Source organism: Pieris brassicae, chromosome 6 (genome assembly GCF_905147105.1).
Source record: "Pieris brassicae chromosome 6, ilPieBrab1.1, whole genome shotgun sequence".
NCBI lineage: Eukaryota > Metazoa > Arthropoda > Insecta > Lepidoptera > Pieridae > Pieris > Pieris brassicae.
The window spans coordinates 5337878-5357842 of record NC_059670.1 but is presented as its reverse complement, the minus strand read 5'-3'; the positions used below and the strand labels follow the sequence as shown (position 1 = coordinate 5357842).

Genomic DNA, 19965 nt, shown 5'->3' with positions numbered 1-19965 from the left:
AAAATTAGTAAGCCATATTTTCTTATATTTTTATAAACTCATAAATAAGTAACACCAGCGTTGGACTAGTGGCTTCAGCGTGCAACTCTTATCCCTGAGGTTCGATTCGGCTTTGCACCAAGGCGGATTCTTTCCTTGTGCGCATTTAACATTTGCTCAAACCCGGAGGAAACCGGCTTGCCTTAGGTGACGAAAAACGTTAAAAAGTTGACGGCACGTTTCAGGCACAGAAGGCTGATCACCTACTTGCCGGGTACAGAAATGTTAGGCCTAGACCTAAAAAGGTTGTAGCGCCATTGATCTATTTAAATAAGTTAATATTAAAATAGTTAATGAAATTTTTAGCGTCCGTAAACAAAATAGAAAGTGTGTAAAAAAGTGTTTAGTGAAATTCTTTACTATTATTTACAAACATTGTAGTTCACAAAAGATATGTCACCTTGCAAAAATATACATTGGACCCAAAAAGTTTCCTAGGGCCTAAAAAGTGAAACCAACCTATGTTGTTAAATAAAAGTGTTGTAAACTAAATGATATCGTTTTAATTTATGAAAGAAAAAACGATTTATTTTTACTTGCCCTGTATAGATACCAGAAAACATCTTGAACGAATGTCCTTGCCTGCGCAGAGGCAATTTTTACGTATCACTTGGGCGGCGGGCGGTGATGCGCGGCGGCGGAGGAGAACGTGTCGATCTCGTGATTGGAAAATCAGTTGACGTTTGTGTCCCGCGCTGTGAACGATGCGCAAACTTTCCCCCTACTTCCTTGTTTGATGCTTGAGAAGTTGCCCTTAATAAAGTGCCCTTATCTGGACAACAGAGGGTCAAAGATAAAAAAAAATCCTCATAAAAAGGACTTTAAAATATTACAAATATCTAAATCCGACGAGAAACATTGCATCACTTATGCAGCTGTTAGAGCTGACTACAATAATAACAAAATAATCCTTTGGGTAACGTTGCATCGTGTTTGCATCTATAATCTCTATTAATGATAATTCTGATTCTAGGTATTACACTTATATATCGAGTTTGTATAGGTTTCGATAGGCTTACACCGTACGAAATGTTTATAATCTAGTTCCAAAAACCAATGATATTTTAAACTAACTATTAAGCTTCATAACCAAATAATACATTTATCCCAAGCTTTGATCGTAGAAATTGTATTACATGATATTGAATAAAGTCTCTAAGCGCTAAGTATGATGGTAAATCTATGAGTCTGCGGAGAAGGATGATGAACAGTTCCTTCAATCTTCAATTAAGAATCCGCGACCAATCTCCTGACTTACCGGCACGTATGCCCAAGGTCAGGAATTTGTATACATCCTTAGCGGCCGGAATAAACACGCTATCGTATCAAGGTATGACCCTGCAAGTCACATGAACATATCCATATTTTAAAGCGTAGCTTGGTTCCTTTTTGAAATTTTTGCCTTGGGCAGTTTTTGTTTGTTTACCATTTTCTAGAAAGAAATTCATCGCAATCTTGATCATACATGCATTACTGTACCCTTCTGCGCCTACCATCGCAACACATATTGCTTTATGTCTTTCAGTGCAGAATCTCCAGATATGTTTGGTAAGTGTAAGTAGGCGTTAAGTTAGGTAGCAAAGATAAAGGTTAATTTCCTTATTATTTCAATTATTTTAAATTAAACATTTTATGTGCAGTATTTTCTATGTAAACAATATAAAAATAATCTATAAATAAGCGCTAAAACGTGTCAGCCACATATTGCAAGAGCAATTTCTTTTCATATGAAGTAACTCTTGATTCAGAGCTTTATTTTATTATTCTAGTCAATCACTTAGGCAATAAAATCTTACTCTGTAGTCTATTTCCACGTTGGTATAAATGGAACCAAAATTGCATTTGCCTGTTATTTTAAATTTAACTCGCTTCGATTTAATTGACAAAGTAAAGTCGACACCCATTTCGCCAAACTAAAACAGTTAACAGTACATATTACGTAAACGATACGAAACTTGAATGTACTAATTTCCGTACTAAAATACATATGAGAAAACTTAACGGTGCCTGATTCAAACTTAGTGCTGTCTTAGAGGCGTTTTCATATCTCATGGAAACCTTCGCTATAAGTAAAATCCATTTTAAAACATTTTATTTTTGTAACTTCTCGAAAGTTTGATGGTTTGTTTTAGTTTATTTTGATAAGATATGTGGAAAATTCTGATGGAAAAAAATGTAACAAAGAAACACAAGGTATATTATTTTATTAGAAAGGCAACAAAACAAACAAAAAGAAACATAGACATGTCGCAGTTTTTAAATTGTCAATGTCAATCTGTCAGTATTGCATTAAACTGACTTATATTTTTAAATACTAAACTGTCAGACAACAATGATAGCCACGCAGTTATAACTAATCTTTCTTAATTTGCTACAAAGAATCATAACCAATTCATCAGCTTTCTCTCACTGTTCCTATGTTTATGCAATCTAATGCTATAATTGATCTAAACTCATATAAAGCGTGCATATACCGAAGTTAACAAGTTAAAATAAACAAGATTCTACTTACAAAGTTTTCGCAGTAACGATAAAGCATTGTTAAAACAGAATTACGTTCCCGTCTGTACGTAGACACCCTGACTTTATAACTACTTAACAAGGAAGACGCACAGTTTCAACTTTCATGTCGAAATGGAAGTAACAAATGAACAATTATGAGGGACATAATACCATTTCACTTTAATTATGTGATGTCTTGTAATTACTTTGTTATTTGATATGAGCATTTCATAATCTGAATAATATAATAATCCAATGTTTGTCAGGCTGGCTAACGCTGTAGGAGATAATCAGGCAGTACTGTAATGTCCCAAGTAAATTCTATTTGGTTTCTTTAAAAGAACTGGCCGATGTACAGAGAATACCAGAAAGATATATTTAGAATATTTTAGACATTTTTGAAACAATAAGAGATTTTTTACATTATCCGTTTGTCTATGGATTATCCAAATAGTAAAAGATAATAGAGTTATTATTACTCTATTTTCTTTTACACTCTGTGCTCCATCAGTTTAAGAACATGTGTTTGCGTTCAAGTTATTTTTATTTTTTAAATTAAGTTAACTGCGTATAGAATATATATCAATCAATCAACGAATTATAACCGTGCTGGCCAGAATGCAGAAAAACAAACAAGTGATTATTTAGCCGGCTAGCAAAAGGAAACTTACATATTTCGGAAGGTCTAACGTAATACCGAAAAATACGAACTCTTTCAACTATTCAAGATGTAGAAAGAGAGCTGGCCGCTGACACGACTTGGTCAAATAATCTTTGGTAATGAATTAAATCACCAAGTCATTGTTCAGAAGCGACATCCTTAATGAAATTAGCCAAGATGATCGCCAACCTTCGAAAGAATGGATTTAGATGGAACTATAAGAATAAAATAATATCAAAGCATTCCCTTAACACATTACTCCTTCATAGATATGAGAAAGACATGCTTGCACAAAAACATTCGTTATTTTTTGTGTAAAATAGCAAAGTTACCATAAGCGATATTCCAAACATCTCGTAAACAGTGAACAAATGTTTGAAAGCTACAAGCGAAAACGGGAACTATAACACTTTGAAACTGTTATGTCCGAGCCTATTCACAAACATTACATAAAACTGAAATGTCATCGACTACACCCGTATTGATATTTGATGGTTAAAACAAACGTTTGGAGAGTTTTTATAGTTATTGGTTTTATACAGAAAATTTATACTCTGTATATTTTAGATTTTCTTTCTTCTTCTGTAGCCAATAGGTGTGTATTTTTTATTGTTCGCAGGTATGTTTCTTACATTTGTAACTACTTAATATAATTTTTATATAATAGAACTAATAGATAGATTATCTATATTACTAAATGCGGCGAAATAAAGCCATCAACTGGCAAAAAGTGGCACAGGACAGGGAGCACCGAAAGTTTCTTGCTTCTGTGGTCGAAACAAATTTTGGATCGCAGGGCTAGAGGAATGAATGAATTAAATATATACCTCATGTAAAACACACCAATTTAATTATACACACAATACAAGTCTCTCGTCTCCTTTTTGTTTTTGGAATTTTACAATACGGTATTGACGTACGGAAATTAGACTTTGCGCTCAGTCAAGTTTATGAATCTTTTGCTATACCCATCACCTAAGATTAGAAAGTAAAATTTGATAAAATATATCGAATTTCACTTCCTAACTATAGTCTGCAAAGAAAAAATCTAACTATAAAATTATACACCCTATAAATCTTGAAATTAGCTCATAATTTTGATTGGAATCGGGCTTGATTATTAATTCTCTAGGCGGTTTTTCATTTTTATGTAGGGGAGAATATTTGTTAAATTAACCATAAAATCTGGCTCTATTGCGACTGGGTGTGAAATTTTAAGTAGATTCTAATTAAGGTATAACTGCAAAGGTTTATTATTGTGATAATTATGCTGAATTATTTATGAAAGAGCTAAACTTCAGGACGGGAGGCGCCATTAATAATATTAATTTCTCCTTAGACGACATTTAGTATGAAAATTTTCTAACTTGAAATTTTCTTGGACGATAAAGTTTAACTAGTTTGTAATGCCAGTTTTATTTGCGTTGGTTTTTCGCGTAAAGAATCTTTGTAGCTAGTTATTTCCAGAAAAGCATCGGCCATTTACGAATTTAGTTGTTCTGATAATTTTCAATTGACATCATACAATGCTGCTCTTTTCTAAGCAAGATATATTCAGAACGCGAACCTCCAATTCTAACGGTTCGACAGTAGTTGAATCCATGAACTTTGTCAATACCTGCCAAGTTTCTGCCAGTTCAATTCATACTCGAAAGTTGTTAGGTATTTAAGACCATATAGTTTGCACATATATAGTTTATTAATACATACTTTACACGAGATTTCCTCTCGTCGACGGTGGGTACACATACTCTAAAAGGGTTCGTGTACCCTCTGTTTAAATCAAAAAGTGCAACGACACTAAATCTTTCTAGCACCACTTTTGTTTAGATCATTTTCAACTGCGCATATTTAACGCTTAGCAATTTCAGCATAAAAAGTGTTATCGACGAATGGCTTACAGCCATTATGATGATTTGGAAAATTTACTAAATTACATAGAATAAGTTAATCTTACCTTTTTATATATAATGTTTGATTAATTATTTAATTTTCTATTTACTTAAATTATCGTAGTAAATTCTAGATATCACAGTAACAGGCTCTGTAATATACGAGTAGTTCTCAGTACTACAGCATGGAATACGTGGTAATGTAAACTGTTTTTGGCAATAAATCAAATTATTTAAAATACATACGGAGGTTATCTTAGTCACGCCACTAGCTTGAGGCGATTATTACCTAGTCCTGCATCCATACTCAGTAACTTCCGATGGCGATAGAATTGTAATCCCGATGTTTTGCATTCAAGTTCGAAGTAGTTCTCTCAATATCCTTAGCGCTGATGCGACACAGACCTATGAATATGGAATACCGCTAATGATTTCTCATTAAGATCAGTATTGCTACCGGAACTTAAAGATTAAAGGACCCTGACTTTAATAAGTTTATGATACGACATTGCAGGACTGTTCAATTATTGACTTTCTTATTAATGCTATAACATTTTATGTTCCTACTAAGTAGTTTTGAGCGGCTGGTTTCGACTGCAAACCTAATTCCACAGGAAATGGACATTCTGTCTAAACCAAACGCTTTGAACGAATCATTGAAATCTTATTTATCGTTATTTCACAGTTGTGTTTCATTAACTTCAATGTTGTATAGGGCAGACAATTTCTGCCAATGATAATTTAAAGGCTTTCCCTGCACGCCGAAAACTAAGACCGGAAACAAAATTACGCCAATTCCATTAACCTAAAAAAACACTGAGACGCTTATAATTCATTAAGTTTATTTAATTATTTACCGCCATACCTGTTTACATCATAGCAGTTATAATCAAAACAAAAAATTAATGCGCCATTAAACTAATTGTACGGCTAATACCGAGAAAATACATTTTACAATCTAATAAATTGTATCCCTATAAGTATAGTATAAAGCAGTTGAACATTAGCGGTCTCTTCTCACATTAACTGGTCATACCTCGTACTGGCCGCTACCACTAATTGCTAACTGCTTTCAGATTAGCAGTGGTCTGGGTGAACGGAAGATTTAGGGGTAATGTGTTTAAGATACAAAATGGTCGCCTGGTCCATGTTGTAATATAACAATCAAAGGAAACGCACCATCGTGTCCTCATTGTAACCCGATACCAACATACGTATATAGAAATCCTTTTTTAATGAAAAATGGAATGAATGTCTTTAACGTATCGACTACTAATACATTCATACTATGTACGTAAGGAAAAAAATATATTTTATTAATTTTTTTTGTTAATTATCTGAAATATACTATATATACTACTACTATACTATAATAAAACTGACGTTTTATTTAATTGTAAGTTTGTTAGTCTGTGTAAAAAGACGCCAGTTTTGGAAAATATAAGTGACAATACTTGAATTCTTTACAAGAAGAGTTTTTTGTTATATTTTTTAATTCTAATCAGGAATTTGAGTAAACCTAATTGTTTTGAAGGACTTTGATACAAAAAACTATATATTGTTTCTATAATTATTTTAAATTGTTGATTAATTATTAATTACTATACTGAGTCTTCACGTATGTTTATTTTTTTAACCTTTGTTAAGAATACTACGTTTAGAATACCTAGAACGTCTAGTGATGTTAATGGTAATAAATATATATATAAATGCGCTAAACTAAGCTCTAAGGAGGGATGTTACGTTCTGCTCTCCCTACGTTTAGTCTAAGACAAGCGTATACATTTTCCGGAATATATCAATATTTGTTTCTTAGATAATATTTTTATATTTAAATAAGGGTTGCCAAAGCCAACATGAATTCGATAATAAGAATTGCAAAGCGAGCTAATTAATATGGATAGTTCCCGTCCTCAAACGCCCAAGTTGGAAGACAACTTAGCAGAATTAATGCCAAGTGACGGCACCAGACAAACACCGACATGCTTACAAGTTAAATACTGCTTCAGATTCACATATTACGTGGCTAAGAAATATTCTAGTAACAAAAACTTACATCGATTTTAATTGTAATTGATACTTTAAAAGTTATACAAGATACAATAAAATAAGGTAAACACACACAAATGTGCTGCAGATATATGTCATTATCACTCATACTTAATAGATTAATGAAATGGTAAAAACCAAAGTGACGGGTGGTTCTAGTAAAAACTATTTGACAGGCCCGCCTGTCTTGAACTGCAACAAAAGGACTCCGGCGGGGTGTGTCTGTGCCCCTTATGCCCCAATTGTGGTACATCAAGTTGCTCGACGAGCGCTGTCAACTATCGTCCTTGCCGAGCATCTTTCGGTTAGTTTCGAAAAACATAAACTTATCTACACACATATATCATGTATATGTTGACTTTAATAATCAAAGAGCCTATTTTTAGTTTCACAATAAATTATTGTTTGGAAAACTCGACTGTCTCTTTTTTATTTTGATAAATATTTTGGAGGGTAGGTCGGACACTTTTTTTTGTTGTCGCGATGCTTTCAGGCCCTTAACTTCAACGTTGAAAACGTATGTACGTGTTAAATAAACCATATTATGAGGGATTTGTAACCGTCTGTTTCATAGCCCAACGTTAATTACTTGCATGTCTTACGCTCCCTAGAATTTTGACTTGCATCTTAAGAATTTCGCAGTAACTATCAACAAATTCTTTTACTTTACATGGGTTTTTTATAGCATTTTGTATTATGCCCATAATGTGCAAACGTTGTGTGCTTATATTTATAAACGCGAAAGTTAAAATGGATTTTTATTAATCACGCCAGAATGGATGGTGTCTGAATTATTGTACCCACATAGTCCGTTATTCAGTTTAAAGTCCGGAAACGCACTTGCGAGCTCTCTGACAAATCTGGTATCACTTAACATCAGGTGAGCCTCTTCCCTTTTGCCCCTCGTTACAAGTTACAGAAAAAAACAAAGACGATAAAAATATTTCTGACCTAAAAAAATATTTTTTGAGTTAATGCATCCTTTATAATAGGTTTATATTCTAAAAGCATTAATGGCTAATCTTCTCATCAAAATCAGGATGACCTAAACTGTCGTATTACGCAAACAATAATTTTCATTACTATGTAAATTCTATTCATAACCGGTAAGTTTTCGTTGACAACTCCGTTAATCCGAAGCTAAATTAAGTTAGAACTCCCAAGTTTGGCCATTTACTCGACTCTTGGCCTAACTTTACCTGTTTAATACGGCCTTAACTTGGATACCAAAACTTCGACTAGTTTGATTGGCTCTTGTCATGGACGATTTACGCCGTTTAGTTTCCTATGGTTATTATTTAAATAGAAAATGATCGTAAAAACTTTTAATTTCCCTATTTCTTAGTTCGTTTTACTACCCGATCAGTTCAATATAGACCAAGAGGTTAAACGACTACAACGAGTCTTCAAATTAAGGTCTTAAAATCCGAGAACAATCACTTGATATTTTTAGTGCAGTATTTGTAGATTCAATATTAATAGTGTATATTACTGTGTAAAGTATTAAAATAGAGTAAATAGTAAAACATGTAAAATAATCATTAATATATCAAAATATCTATAATTAACGATTCGACGATAACGTATGCTTGTAAAGAGTTTTAGACTGTCTAATCCTAATAGTGTCGTGAAGCTTAATGAGTCGGATTGTTTTTGATAAAAATATAACATGTACACATTTGAATGGAAACGACGACCTAGACCATGACGGTTTCGAATCGCATCTTAAGACACAAGACTTGTTGTTATAGGAGGCAAATGTGCACGAGGCTACCCTGATGTTAAGTGATACCGCCGCCCAGGGATACTCACATTGCCAGAAGGCTCGCAAGCAAGCTCGCCCATTCAAATATTCGTATATAAGCATGGTATCATAGGGACAGGTGCGACGCCATTTTGTCTAGACGCCGTTTTCGCGGGTTCTTAATACTATAAATTTGAATTTTAAAGCTAATAACAGAATTAAAAATAAACCATTTGTATATTATGTTATATTAGTGACTAGCTAATTTGTTTCTTTCTTTCTAATAGCACTCTCAAAACATTCATTCAAACGGCAGATGCGATGCGGGGTTATCGGAGGTATTTGTGTTCGGAAGAGTTGTTCGGTCTAATACTTGCAGCTCAGTTGCATTATCGGACGACAAGGCAAAATACCATCCGTATCACAGGCAGTTTTTGCTCACCGCCACTATGTGGAACCAGCTGCCCACTGAAGTATTTCCGAACCAATTCGACTTAGGGTCCTTCAAGAAAAGAGCGTACCAATTCTTGAAAGGCCGGCAACGCACTTGCGAGCCTTCTGGCAATGTGAGTATCCCTGGGCGGCGGTATCACTTGACATCAGGGGAGCCTCGGGCACATTTGCCTCCTATAACAACAAGTCTTGTGTCTTAAGGTGCGATTCGAAACCGTCATGGTCTAGGTCGTCGTTTCCATTCAAATGTATGAATGACCAGTCTGTTATTTCTGTGTGCAATTTATTCTTGCTCCTCGTTGAAGGTAACCATAGTAAGGATCTCTTACCGAAATCTACGACGAAGGATGTCTATAAAAATTATCAAAGAAACTCATACGTGTGGCCAACACAGGGTTGTAAGAACCACTGCATCATTACTAGTATATTTCACTAAATCAGTATTCGAATCATTCATATGTTTATATCTGAATCTTAAGACATTTGCTAGCACAAGCTAGGACTGATTTAGTTTTTATTGGGATGTAGCAATAATCAGTAACAACCAAACATATTTGTATCTACATTTATTTACATAATATATACAATTTTTTTCTATTCACAATTATCACTTGGCCATTTTCATATTAAAAGACTCAGTCACCTTTAACAACATTCCCCATACATTTAATATATTTTGTAGTTGACGACATGAATACTGTTGCAGACAGTGCAATTCCTCCTTTATTTTAAAGGGCGCGCGTAGAGTGCTTCCCGCAACCTACAGTTTATTTTTGTTTTTCTCTAAGTCTATTACGTCAAAACTGAAGATACCACAGATAAATACTTAAAGAACATGCCACTAACAAAAGAACAGGAAGTCAGGTGTAAACATTTAAAAAAATGATATTTAAATTTTAGGAAGGTTTTGGACGAAAGTGATTGCAATATTTATTGAGGAATGTTTGCATTTACTTAGTTAGTGACACACAGTGCTTTAACTCAATTTTATGACAATAAAAAAACGTGTATACTAACATACATGCGTTAGAAGTTATACTTTGACATAACAAGATAGAACGTTAGTAGGAAAAGCGACACTAACAATAGAAAAAACTAAAATATTGACTATAGGTTAACTAACATCAGGGTGTCGGTTTTTGGCGATGGTATGCGCGCACGTAAAAATCACGCGCAATCGATTACTCTCAATATACTCACCTAACGAGTTAAAAGTATAACTGCAAAATTAATCTGATCATTTACAAATTAACTTTATCACAAAATCAGTTATTTTAATTAAGATGCAAATTCTTAAGACAGTAGTCACAGGTTCAGTTATGACCATAAAAACATTTTGAGTTAATTCTCATGAATGTCTTAAGACTGTCAAGAATGTCTCATGGTATTTGGTGGAATATTGCACTTACACATGTATGTTGTGATCAAGTAATTTGCTGGTTATAAAGTCTTGCTTATATAAGGAAACCCGATGTTATTGGCCCTTATTCAGCCCTTTATTTCTTTACATTTCACTAATCATTGCCATTCATCAAGTCCGTCACTCGCTTGACTAGTTAAACATCAAAATAGCACCATTTTTTCTAACGTGCTTTGTACTAGTCAATCATTATGAATTTTCAAAGGATCTGAAAACTGTGCTGTTAGTATATAAAACAGAGCTGGTGCCGGAACTAGTGTAAGGTACCATAGTTCTTTGAATCCAGTAAGAGAAATAATGCCATACGCGTGTATGGTCCAATGACCTAAAAGTATTATAAGATTTCTTGTGTTCTTTATCGAAGATATTAGAAGAGCTGGAGCAGATTGATCTATCTTGATTGAGAAGTGAGATGCTGAAGTCATCATTGATATTATTATAATAATGTATGGGAATGCACAATCTGAAAATTAATCAGATATTTGAAATTAATTAAACATTAGACTCTACCGTTGAAAAAAGTGAACTCATGTGAAAATTAGTGATATATCTTATTTCATTTATTTACAAAGCTTTATGCTTTAAATTTTTTATATTAAGCATAAAGATAAAATAAAACCAAACACAGTATTTATAATTACTGTGATTTTGTCTAAGTAGTAAGTAACACAATTACAATTCTAATAGACTTCTAGATATGCTGATGTGGATACCAAATTTATACTCACATATCAATCCAGCAGCAACTGTGTGTGTGAGAACCAGAATGGGATAGAAATAAAGGGCACAGTATATAGCCTTTTTCCCAGAGTTATTCTTCAGCCAAATGAGAAGTATTGGCCTTAAAGTTACCGTAAGGAGTAAACTGAATGCATAAATAAGCAAAACTATTGTATATCTGCAAAGGACATTTAGAATTATCACATAACATATAACATATATATATATATTATATCACAAAAAAAATGTTCTAAGTGATAGAGTTACATCTGCAATTGCATTAAAGAAGTCATAAGAAGAAGACATCAATATAATTGGTACTACAAGTATTACTCATATTTTATATAATTTCTTTTAATAACTTAAAGTAATATTAATTAAGTCAAGCAAAACTGATTAATGTTAAGATATACACTTACAATGGATACACTGCTTCCTGTGTACAATGAAGTGTCTCCTTATAATCTGGTTGAGGGTTATGCAGCAAGGTATACCAGTCAGACAAGGCTTTTGGGGTGCACACATACAAAGCAAGGGAACCTGCTGGAGGAAGTACCAACAATGCAGCTAAAGTCCCACAGATAATTTCAGATAGCGCACAAAAGTGCTGTGATACAGTTGTTATCTTTCTGAAATCAAGGTATTCTTACTAAATGTAAGTTACTCTAAAATATCCAAGTTGTATCTTGATTATATTTTATAGGAAATATGTTTTTTTTCTTTAAAAAAACATTTATTTTTAAATGAAAAGAAACCAGAGTTCATTCCTGAATTACTGAAACAGACATTACTGAGGCAAGTAACAGTAACTGAGTAACAAGTAGCTAGAGCAGCAAACTCAATCTCAGAAAGAAACTTACTTTTTTCCGGTTGCTACCATATCTATAAAGAACCAATGTAGCACAAGTGGTAGGAGAACCATAAAACCAAGATATTGCCAGTCGTATAATGTGGGCTCATCGGTACACTCCACGCAATAGCTGGAGGCATTTGTACGAAAGCCTCGAGGGCAGGCACCACAATCACTCCAAGTATTATCAACTAGCTCTGTACGACCACAATATAATCCGGGACAAGTTCTTACTGATGTCATCCTTATGTATTTAAGATATAGGTTGTAAGATTATTATTGAAACTAATTTGGTTAAAATTAGTAACACTTTAAAAGCGACGTCAATCAATAACTGAAAAGGTTAAATTAATATACCAAAATATTCATATTATTTCATAATTATTTTATTTACTGTTGAGTGTTGAGCACACAGAAGAAGTTACCATAGAGTACCAATACTTACTCATCTGCGGTTATCAGACAGTTCATACGTTTTTGTTTCGTTTTGGTTTCGGATATCACAAGTTTTCGCTTCAGTTTTCTGACACAGAGCATAATTATTATTACTTAAAACTTAGATCAACTGATAATATTTAATTTTAATATACATTAATAAAACGTAATAAAAATGAATATTTTTATTCGCTTTTTATGGTAGTTTTATTATCTGTGATAACGATGAATACAGCGCAAGCGTAGATTTGAGTTTTGGCGCCTTCATGGTTGTATTATGTTATATATTCTTGCTTAAATACGTAATAACAGATAAAAGTCATCATTTATGCGTCAGGAAATATAAGAATAAAATTTACCTGATATTTTCAATAATAATAAAGCCAATCATGACAAAAAAACGATAATATACAGCTTAGACTTTATTTTTACCTTACCTTGGCCTTTACCAGTAAAGGGGTTCCGATATTTTCGATAAGACAACAGAAATTACTTATTTATAATTTTTGCTAGCAAATGATCTACAGTGGTTTCATAGACTATTTATTAATATAATAATAAACTAGTAATTTTCTGTTATACATAATTTAAATGTTTAGTTTCACGCATTGTAATGTAATAGTAAAGTATGCAATGATCATGTTGTGATTTAGAAGTAAATTAAATTAATTTAATATAAATAATACACTGGTAAAATAAATTTATATTTTTTCAATTTAATTTAAAATATAAAAGTAGATAGTTCAAATACAATAAATACCTACTATAAATACGTACCTACTGAGATAGTTAAAAAATTACAGTTCTTTAAACTTGCCATCTTTATCAAATTTAGCAATAAAACGTTGACGAAGCCTTCTGTAAATTATTCTTATAATTAGGTATATAGTTACGAGTAATACAGTACATATCGACAGAAGAATAGCGGCTATATCCAACATATAATATTTTATAAAGGTTAGACCTACAGCTGGTGAACGAAGGTACTTAGCCCCACCATTTCGTAAAACGTAGTCTGTCCACCATAAGGCATTTTCAGGACCAGATATCATGGGCGACACAACCTTGCTCTTCAATTTTATCATGGCTTTTCTGTAACTGTAAATAAACATACCATTATTGAAAATTATCCTATATTAAATCGAAATCATTTATTTCACGAATATTAAACGATTAATATTAATATTTTTCATTTTTTTATAGAACAGGGGGCAAACGGGTAGGAGACTCACTTGATGTTAAGTGATACCGCCGCCCATGGACACTCAATGGCAGAGGGCTCGCGATTGCGTTGTCAGCGAATTGGTACGCACTTTTCTTGAAGGACTAGGGTCGAATTATTATTACTATCTATTTGTTCAGATAAAATAATCCATCATTATGTTAGTATAAACTTGCAGACTAGTGTTAGTATATTATTATGTATTAAACAGCTAAACATAAAAACATAAAGCTCGTAAAGAAGTCTATGCATACACCAGTCTATCTGTACCGACAAGTGTACGCACAAAATGCCTCATGATAGACGAAGACAAGTCATCTGAAATTTAAATATATTTAACAATTGAGTTGGCACACTCCTGTCCTCCATCTTCCTCCAAAGCATTCATCATCATACTTACGACACAAGATCAAAGGCCCGAGTCAAATCCAGGAAGCAGGCATTTACCGGTGTGTTACGCTTCGTTTAATACTGGAGAGTATGCTTCAGACGTTTCTACGTGCGTACGTACGTTTCTAGCAGCTTCAGTGGAGCAGGACTCTCCACTGAAGCTGCCAAAGCTGTCGAAAGCCAAACTGAGCGTCATAGAGATTGATATAATTATTAAACATTGAGCCAAGCACACTGTGCAGCACCTTAGCCATTATAAATATGTTCCGAACATGCTCCGTCGATGACAACATTGATTCTCCGTGCGGCCAGAAAGCTTAATTTCTCGCATATAATAATATTGCTTAATATATTTATAAATAAAATAATTATATAATATATCTAATAAAATGGGCAAAATATATTTTATGTTCTTAGAGAATTCAATACTAAACTGACGTATTAAAACTAAATATCGTACTTTTCGTTGCTAGCGACGTCGCTTATAATTTTCTTCGTAGTTTCTTTTTCCAAGGATTGGATGTCTAATATTTCGCCTGCTCCATGTCGAGTGATCTCGGCAATTAACACTTTATGAGACCGTACTATAGGCAGACCGATAATGGGAATTTCGTAAAATAGAGCTTCTTCCAACGATCGAGCTCCACCGTGTGTTATAAAGGCTTTAACATTTGGATGAGCTAAAAATAAGCGTAAATTTGTATTATTAATACAAATGTTTATTACAATTCCCTACCAACTCCTCCCTCGAACATTAACATCAATCTAATATAAATTGATTAAAAATTAAATATTTTATAATTTGCATACTGTAATACGCAGTGGCGTAACTATACCATCTGGGATCCGTGGCAATTTCTTTTGATGGGGCCCTATCAGTAAAAATCGTCTCGTTGTACTCAGTTCAATTTTAATAAGCTTCGAGATTCTCAGCGTACTTTATTACACGTTTAAAGTTTGTATCTCAAGTAAATTAAGTTTATATATCAAGTTAATAAAGTTTATATCTCAAGTTAATAAAGGTTATTGCTCAAGTTGATAAATTTTATATCTTAATTTAATAAAGTTTATATTTCAATCTAATACAGTTTATATCTCAATTTAATATAGTTTATATCTCAATCTAATAAAGTTTATATCTCAATTTATTAATTTTTGATGGGGCCCTATCAGTAAAAATCGTCACGTTTTACTTAGTTAATTTTAACAAATTTTGAGATTTTCAGCGCACTTAATTACATTTCTATATGTTCCACTAGTGCCACAATAATAACTCCTCTCTTAGGCGAGAGGGAATAGTTTGTAGTCCCCACGCTAGCCCAATGCGTATTGCATTCATCCATAGAACATATTATCTCAATGCATTCATCATCTATTCGCTAGCTTTTCGGTGAAGGAAACGTGCAGAAAACTGCATACATTATAATAAAATAAAAATAACAATTTTCTGAGCTCGCGGCCTCTTGGGCAGGGGCCTTCTTGGGTCGGGGGCCCGTGGCATTTTGCCAGCCCTGTCACCCTAATGTTACGTCACTAGTAATACGCTTGCCTCAAGTAAATATCTTAATTATGGAATATTCTATAACCTAGATAATGTTAATGAAATCAAATTGAGTGTCAACTAAAGTCAGGCGGGAATAATTCTTGAACATACCTAAAATTTCTTGCTGTGGAAACCAGAGGTTAGTAATAACGTTGTCTGGTCTATTGATCATAGTCGTGTTTCCAATCTTCCATAATACTACAAATGGTAGTTCTCTAAAAGCATCCGTCAAGGTTTGTAATATATTTGTGGAAAGATGCTCTGGCTCTTGAAGAGCACCAATACTGAAGTAAACAACACCTTTAGTAGCCGAATCAAGAATCTCCTTTAAACCCTAAAAAGCATATAATATTCTTAATTCGAGAAGCCAAGTGAAATATTACGTCATTATGAAATGTAGTTCTATAAAAGCATGATGTAAATATGGCAATAGTTACCTGCTGCAAAGGAAAACCTGGTTTAATATGCAATCGATCGACAAACGAAATTGCGGGTACCGTTGGTCTGTTACCAATCAATGTTGGATTAGCAGCAATCAACAGGATATCAATGTCATATTCTACTTCAATAAGAGGACGTTTTAAACCAAACATTTTCCTCGCAGCAATTTCACTAAGGGGAAGATGATTGTAGTAATATTCATTCTTAGTTTGGTAATGACGATAGAACTCCACAATCTTCTGCCACCCCGTTAGGTTTCTATAGTTGAGTACATTTGCATCGGGATACAGCAAGGGATGAATTGGTGTACCCTTACTTTCGTATTGGTGAACTTTTCCAATCGATGTAGTAATGGAAACGTGTGGTGCGTCATATTTTTCTGCTATCGCATACAAAAGTGGTACATCGGCCTCTGTTATCACCAATTCGAACTTAACGTTAGGGTTTATGAATAACGAAGACATAGTCTTCGACTTAAGCTGTGCGATGGCTAATTTTAATGTGAATTCATTGATATCTTTCAAGCGGTTATAGTAATCATCCGTATCAGTCATTAGTTTCTTATACTCATCCCAAAATGGTCCTGATTCAGCCCCAACGTTCAACTCGACGATCCTTTCCATTTCTTGTGGAGGGAATAGACCAGGGTATGGAGTCATTACGACCACTGAGTGACCACGTTGAGCGAGCAATGATACATATCCACGGAACACGAGATGGTCAGAAAACGATAGGGACGAAAATAGTGCAAGAATAGATGCACTTTGCACATAGGTGCATGAAACAATTATAACAATACAAATTTTCCAAGCCCTCATTTTGTATAACACAACCGAACGTAACTGCTAACAATATTCTTATTCACCTTTTTCGTAAAATTATTTAATCAGTCTACATTAATTAAACAAGTGTTTCGAAGGTCAAAATAATTAGTCTCTGTTGTCATTTTGGACTCTATGTAAAAGGGGTTTTAAGAATGATTACATAATGTAGGACTGTAGGTTTTTCAATTTTGTAATTATCTTCACCTAGACTTGACATATTATAACGTATCTTTTAGTTTAGTTTGAAGTTAGTATATTGGTAAAAACACCAGACCATGCAAGAGAGTTGTCTCCATTTTCCTAATAATGTTTCACTTTCATAAGTAATTATAAATATTATTACAAACTCGTTAATTTAAATTACATTTTAATTTTTGCTTTATATCTCCGTAAGTAAGTAAGTAACACTTACAATTCTATGACCTAATTTACATATAACCAGAATTTAAATTAATACATACAAATACGATATAAACAATTCTATTAAAAGTTAAAACATTTTCTTTTTAATTCAGTTTAAAGTTAGTTACAGAATTTTGGACCACTCTGCATTTTAATCTACAATGAATGATAAAATGTCGTCTATGCCTTTGTTTCCCCTAGCAACCCGAACAAAACAAACATAAACAAATATTTAACTTTTTATACAATGAATCGGGATATTACGAGCTATTCAATAGTAGGGCGAATAGGTGAGGGTGCCCATGGGCTAGTCTTTAAGGCTAATCACCTCCCAACCGGCCGTGAGGTGGCCCTAAAGAAGATTCTTATCAAAAACATAGACGAAGGAATACCAGTAAATGTTATGCGAGAGATAAAGGCTCTGCAACTGCTTCGGTGTAAATATGTATGTTTTAATTCTAAAGTCTAGAATATAGATCAAACAATCACAATCAGGTCTGTCTTTGCCGTTAAAAGATACATTAAAATGTCACTTCTAAATTTTTTTAGGTAATAAAACTTTATGATATGTTTCCACGAGGTATGAGTCTAGTTCTCGTACTCGAGTACATGTCCTCGGGGTTATGGGATATGCTGCATCATAGACAACAAGAGTTGACTCTACCAAGAGTAAAAGCGTATGCCCAAATGCTTTTAAAGGGTACACGATATATGCATGCGCATTATGTTATGCATCGGGTACGTAAAAAAATTGAGTAGAATTATTTTTTTATCATTGTATAGCAAGATACGTACGTTAAACGTCATCCAAAGCAAAAGCTAATTATACTAAACTGCTAAAGACTATTTTTATATGAAACCGTGAACAATTAATTTTAGTAATGTGCGATATTTTTGAGATAACGAGGCTGATACATACATTACATATTAAACATTTACTTCGTAAAGACTAACAAAAATTGTTTTTCATAGGATCTTAAGCCGGCAAACTTACTTATAAACCATGAAGGCGTTTTGAAGATAGCAGATTTGGGTTTAGCGCGATTATTTTGGCCTGATGGAGGTCGACCATACTCTCATCAAGTAGCTACCAGGTATGTAACTAACTTAAATTTTAGCCTTTATTATAATTACGTGGCTTTTGGGATTTCTAGCTCCTAAGCTATAATAATGTATTTTTAACTTTTGCAAACAGGAGAAATTAAGATTTTAGGTTAAATCGTTTTTAGGTGGTACCGGGCACCAGAATTGTTGTACGGAGCACGATATTATACTGAAAATGTCGATGTCTGGGCAGTAGGTTGTATTATCGCGGAGATGATTACTAAGAAGCCACTCTTTGCTGTAAGTTGTTAACGAATAAGTATTGCAATAACAAAAACAAGTGCTTTTTGAGGCGGGAAATGTATGGATCTATTGGTTTTTTTTTTATAATTGCGATGTCTTAAGCGAAAGTTGACGTAACAATACCTATATTGCGTCAAGCGTATACAAATCTTAATCAATTAACACTTATCACTGACGAAAATTTAAGTGTTGCTGCCTTTTTAATTTTTTACATTTTAGGGTGAATCAGACATAGAACAACTTGCAATAGTGGTACAACACCTGGGTACACCTACCGAAGATTTATGGCCCGATCATTCAAATCTACCGGATTATCATAAAATTACGTTTCCCGAATGCCCGCCAATGTCTTGGACAGAAATTTTACCTGGCGTCGAACCAGACGCGGTTAATTTTATTAAATCTTTTTTACTTTATGATGAGAAGAAAAGGATATCTGCTAAAGAGGTAAAAATCTCATTTAGGTTCTTTTGTATAGGATAGGGAGGAAGGCCATATAGGGCAGTCATCGCAGACCATAGTCACCCATTTTAGTAGGCGATTAGCTGGTCTTTTTAAACCATCAGGAGACGATAGCTAGTTCACTGCACTCACTGTGATTGACTGCCAGTCATCGTGGTGTTAAGGTATAAGTTAGGCGTATATTGTTTAGTCAGGAGTAGATTCGTTTTATGCCAGTTTGCTGCTTGGAAAAATTGACATATAAGGTTCATTCGCAAATTTAACCACATTAAATCATATTTTCCTTACAGGCATTAAGACATTCATGGTTTCGCACGAAACCAACTCCGACTAATTTAGAAGATATGCCGAGACCTCTTTTGAATACGAAACGATAACTTTTAAGAACGTGATAAAATCTATGTAAATAAAATAAAACGCAAAGTTACATTAAACATTTTATTACCCTCGAGTCAATATAAAACAATGTATAATACACTTGTACTAAAATTAATGAACATGGACTTTGCAGACCTATTTATTTCTTTATTATTTAGCATGCAATACCTACTAATATTATTATGCTTTAC

General features: G+C 33.6%; 3 protein-coding genes across 4 annotated transcripts; 1 reads left to right on the top strand and 2 right to left on the bottom strand.

Moving 5' to 3' along the window:
* Nucleotides 1–9945: 9945 nt before the first annotated feature.
* Nucleotides 9946–12907, bottom strand: LOC123710715 (JNK1/MAPK8-associated membrane protein). 2 transcript variants are annotated; one of them, XM_045662842.1, is made up of 5 exons: nt 12776–12907; nt 12341–12664; nt 11900–12109; nt 11489–11658; nt 9946–11223 (listed from the first exon to the last, which is right to left on the bottom strand). In XM_045662842.1, the coding sequence occupies exons 2-5, from the start codon at nt 12571–12573 to the stop codon at nt 10943–10945; spliced, it is 894 nt and encodes a 297-aa protein (XP_045518798.1). In that variant the 5' UTR covers nt 12574–12664; nt 12776–12907; the 3' UTR covers nt 9946–10942. The 2 variants fall into 2 exon arrangements, with proteins under 2 accessions (XP_045518798.1, XP_045518796.1); XM_045662840.1 differs by lacking the exon at nt 12776–12907 and having other exon boundaries at nt 12341–12742.
* A 1917-nt stretch (nt 12908–14824) lies between these two features.
* Nucleotides 14825–17215, bottom strand: LOC123710605 (UDP-glucosyltransferase 2-like). Its single transcript, XM_045662624.1, has 3 exons — nt 16358–17215; nt 16032–16254; nt 14825–15057 (listed from the first exon to the last, which is right to left on the bottom strand). The coding sequence occupies exons 1-3, from the start codon at nt 17177–17179 to the stop codon at nt 14825–14827; spliced, it is 1278 nt and encodes a 425-aa protein (XP_045518580.1). The 5' UTR covers nt 17180–17215.
* Nucleotides 17216–17830: 615 nt separating this feature from the next.
* LOC123710714 (cyclin-dependent kinase 20-like) lies at nt 17831–19838 on the top strand. Its single transcript, XM_045662839.1, has 6 exons — nt 17831–18032; nt 18137–18325; nt 18560–18681; nt 18817–18931; nt 19154–19381; nt 19687–19838. Exons 1-6 carry the CDS (start codon nt 17835–17837, stop codon nt 19771–19773), a joined length of 939 nt encoding a protein of 312 aa, XP_045518795.1. The 5' UTR covers nt 17831–17834; the 3' UTR covers nt 19774–19838.
* The last annotated feature ends 127 nt before the right edge of the window (nt 19839–19965 follow it).

What these genes read in the sequence shown, in the direction of transcription:
- LOC123710715 (XM_045662842.1), bottom strand. Translation starts at nt 12,573, where the DNA reads ATGACATCAGTAAGAACTTGTCCCGGATTATATTGTGGTCGTACAGAG. An exon ending in CAGGAAGCAGTGTATCCATT is followed by an intron (nt 11,659 to 11,899) that starts GTAAGTGTATAT and finishes TGTCCTTTGCAG; the next exon opens with ATATACAATAGTTTTGCTTA. An exon ending in AGTTGCTGCTGGATTGATAT is followed by an intron (nt 11,224 to 11,488) that starts GTGAGTATAAAT and finishes ATTAATTTTCAG; the next exon opens with ATTGTGCATTCCCATACATT.
- LOC123710605 (XM_045662624.1), bottom strand. Translation starts at nt 17,179, where the DNA reads ATGAGGGCTTGGAAAATTTGTATTGTTATAATTGTTTCATGCACCTAT. An exon ending in CAGGTTTTCCTTTGCAGCAG is followed by an intron (nt 16,255 to 16,357) that starts GTAACTATTGCC and finishes TATGCTTTTTAG; the next exon opens with GGTTTAAAGGAGATTCTTGA. An exon ending in TCCACAGCAAGAAATTTTAG is followed by an intron (nt 15,058 to 16,031) that starts GTATGTTCAAGA and finishes GCTTATTTTTAG; the next exon opens with CTCATCCAAATGTTAAAGCC.
- LOC123710714 (XM_045662839.1), top strand. Translation starts at nt 17,835, where the DNA reads ATGAATCGGGATATTACGAGCTATTCAATAGTAGGGCGAATAGGTGAG. An exon ending in TCTCATCAAGTAGCTACCAG is followed by an intron (nt 18,682 to 18,816) that starts GTATGTAACTAA and finishes AATCGTTTTTAG; the next exon opens with GTGGTACCGGGCACCAGAAT. An exon ending in CTAAGAAGCCACTCTTTGCT is followed by an intron (nt 18,932 to 19,153) that starts GTAAGTTGTTAA and finishes TTTACATTTTAG; the next exon opens with GGTGAATCAGACATAGAACA.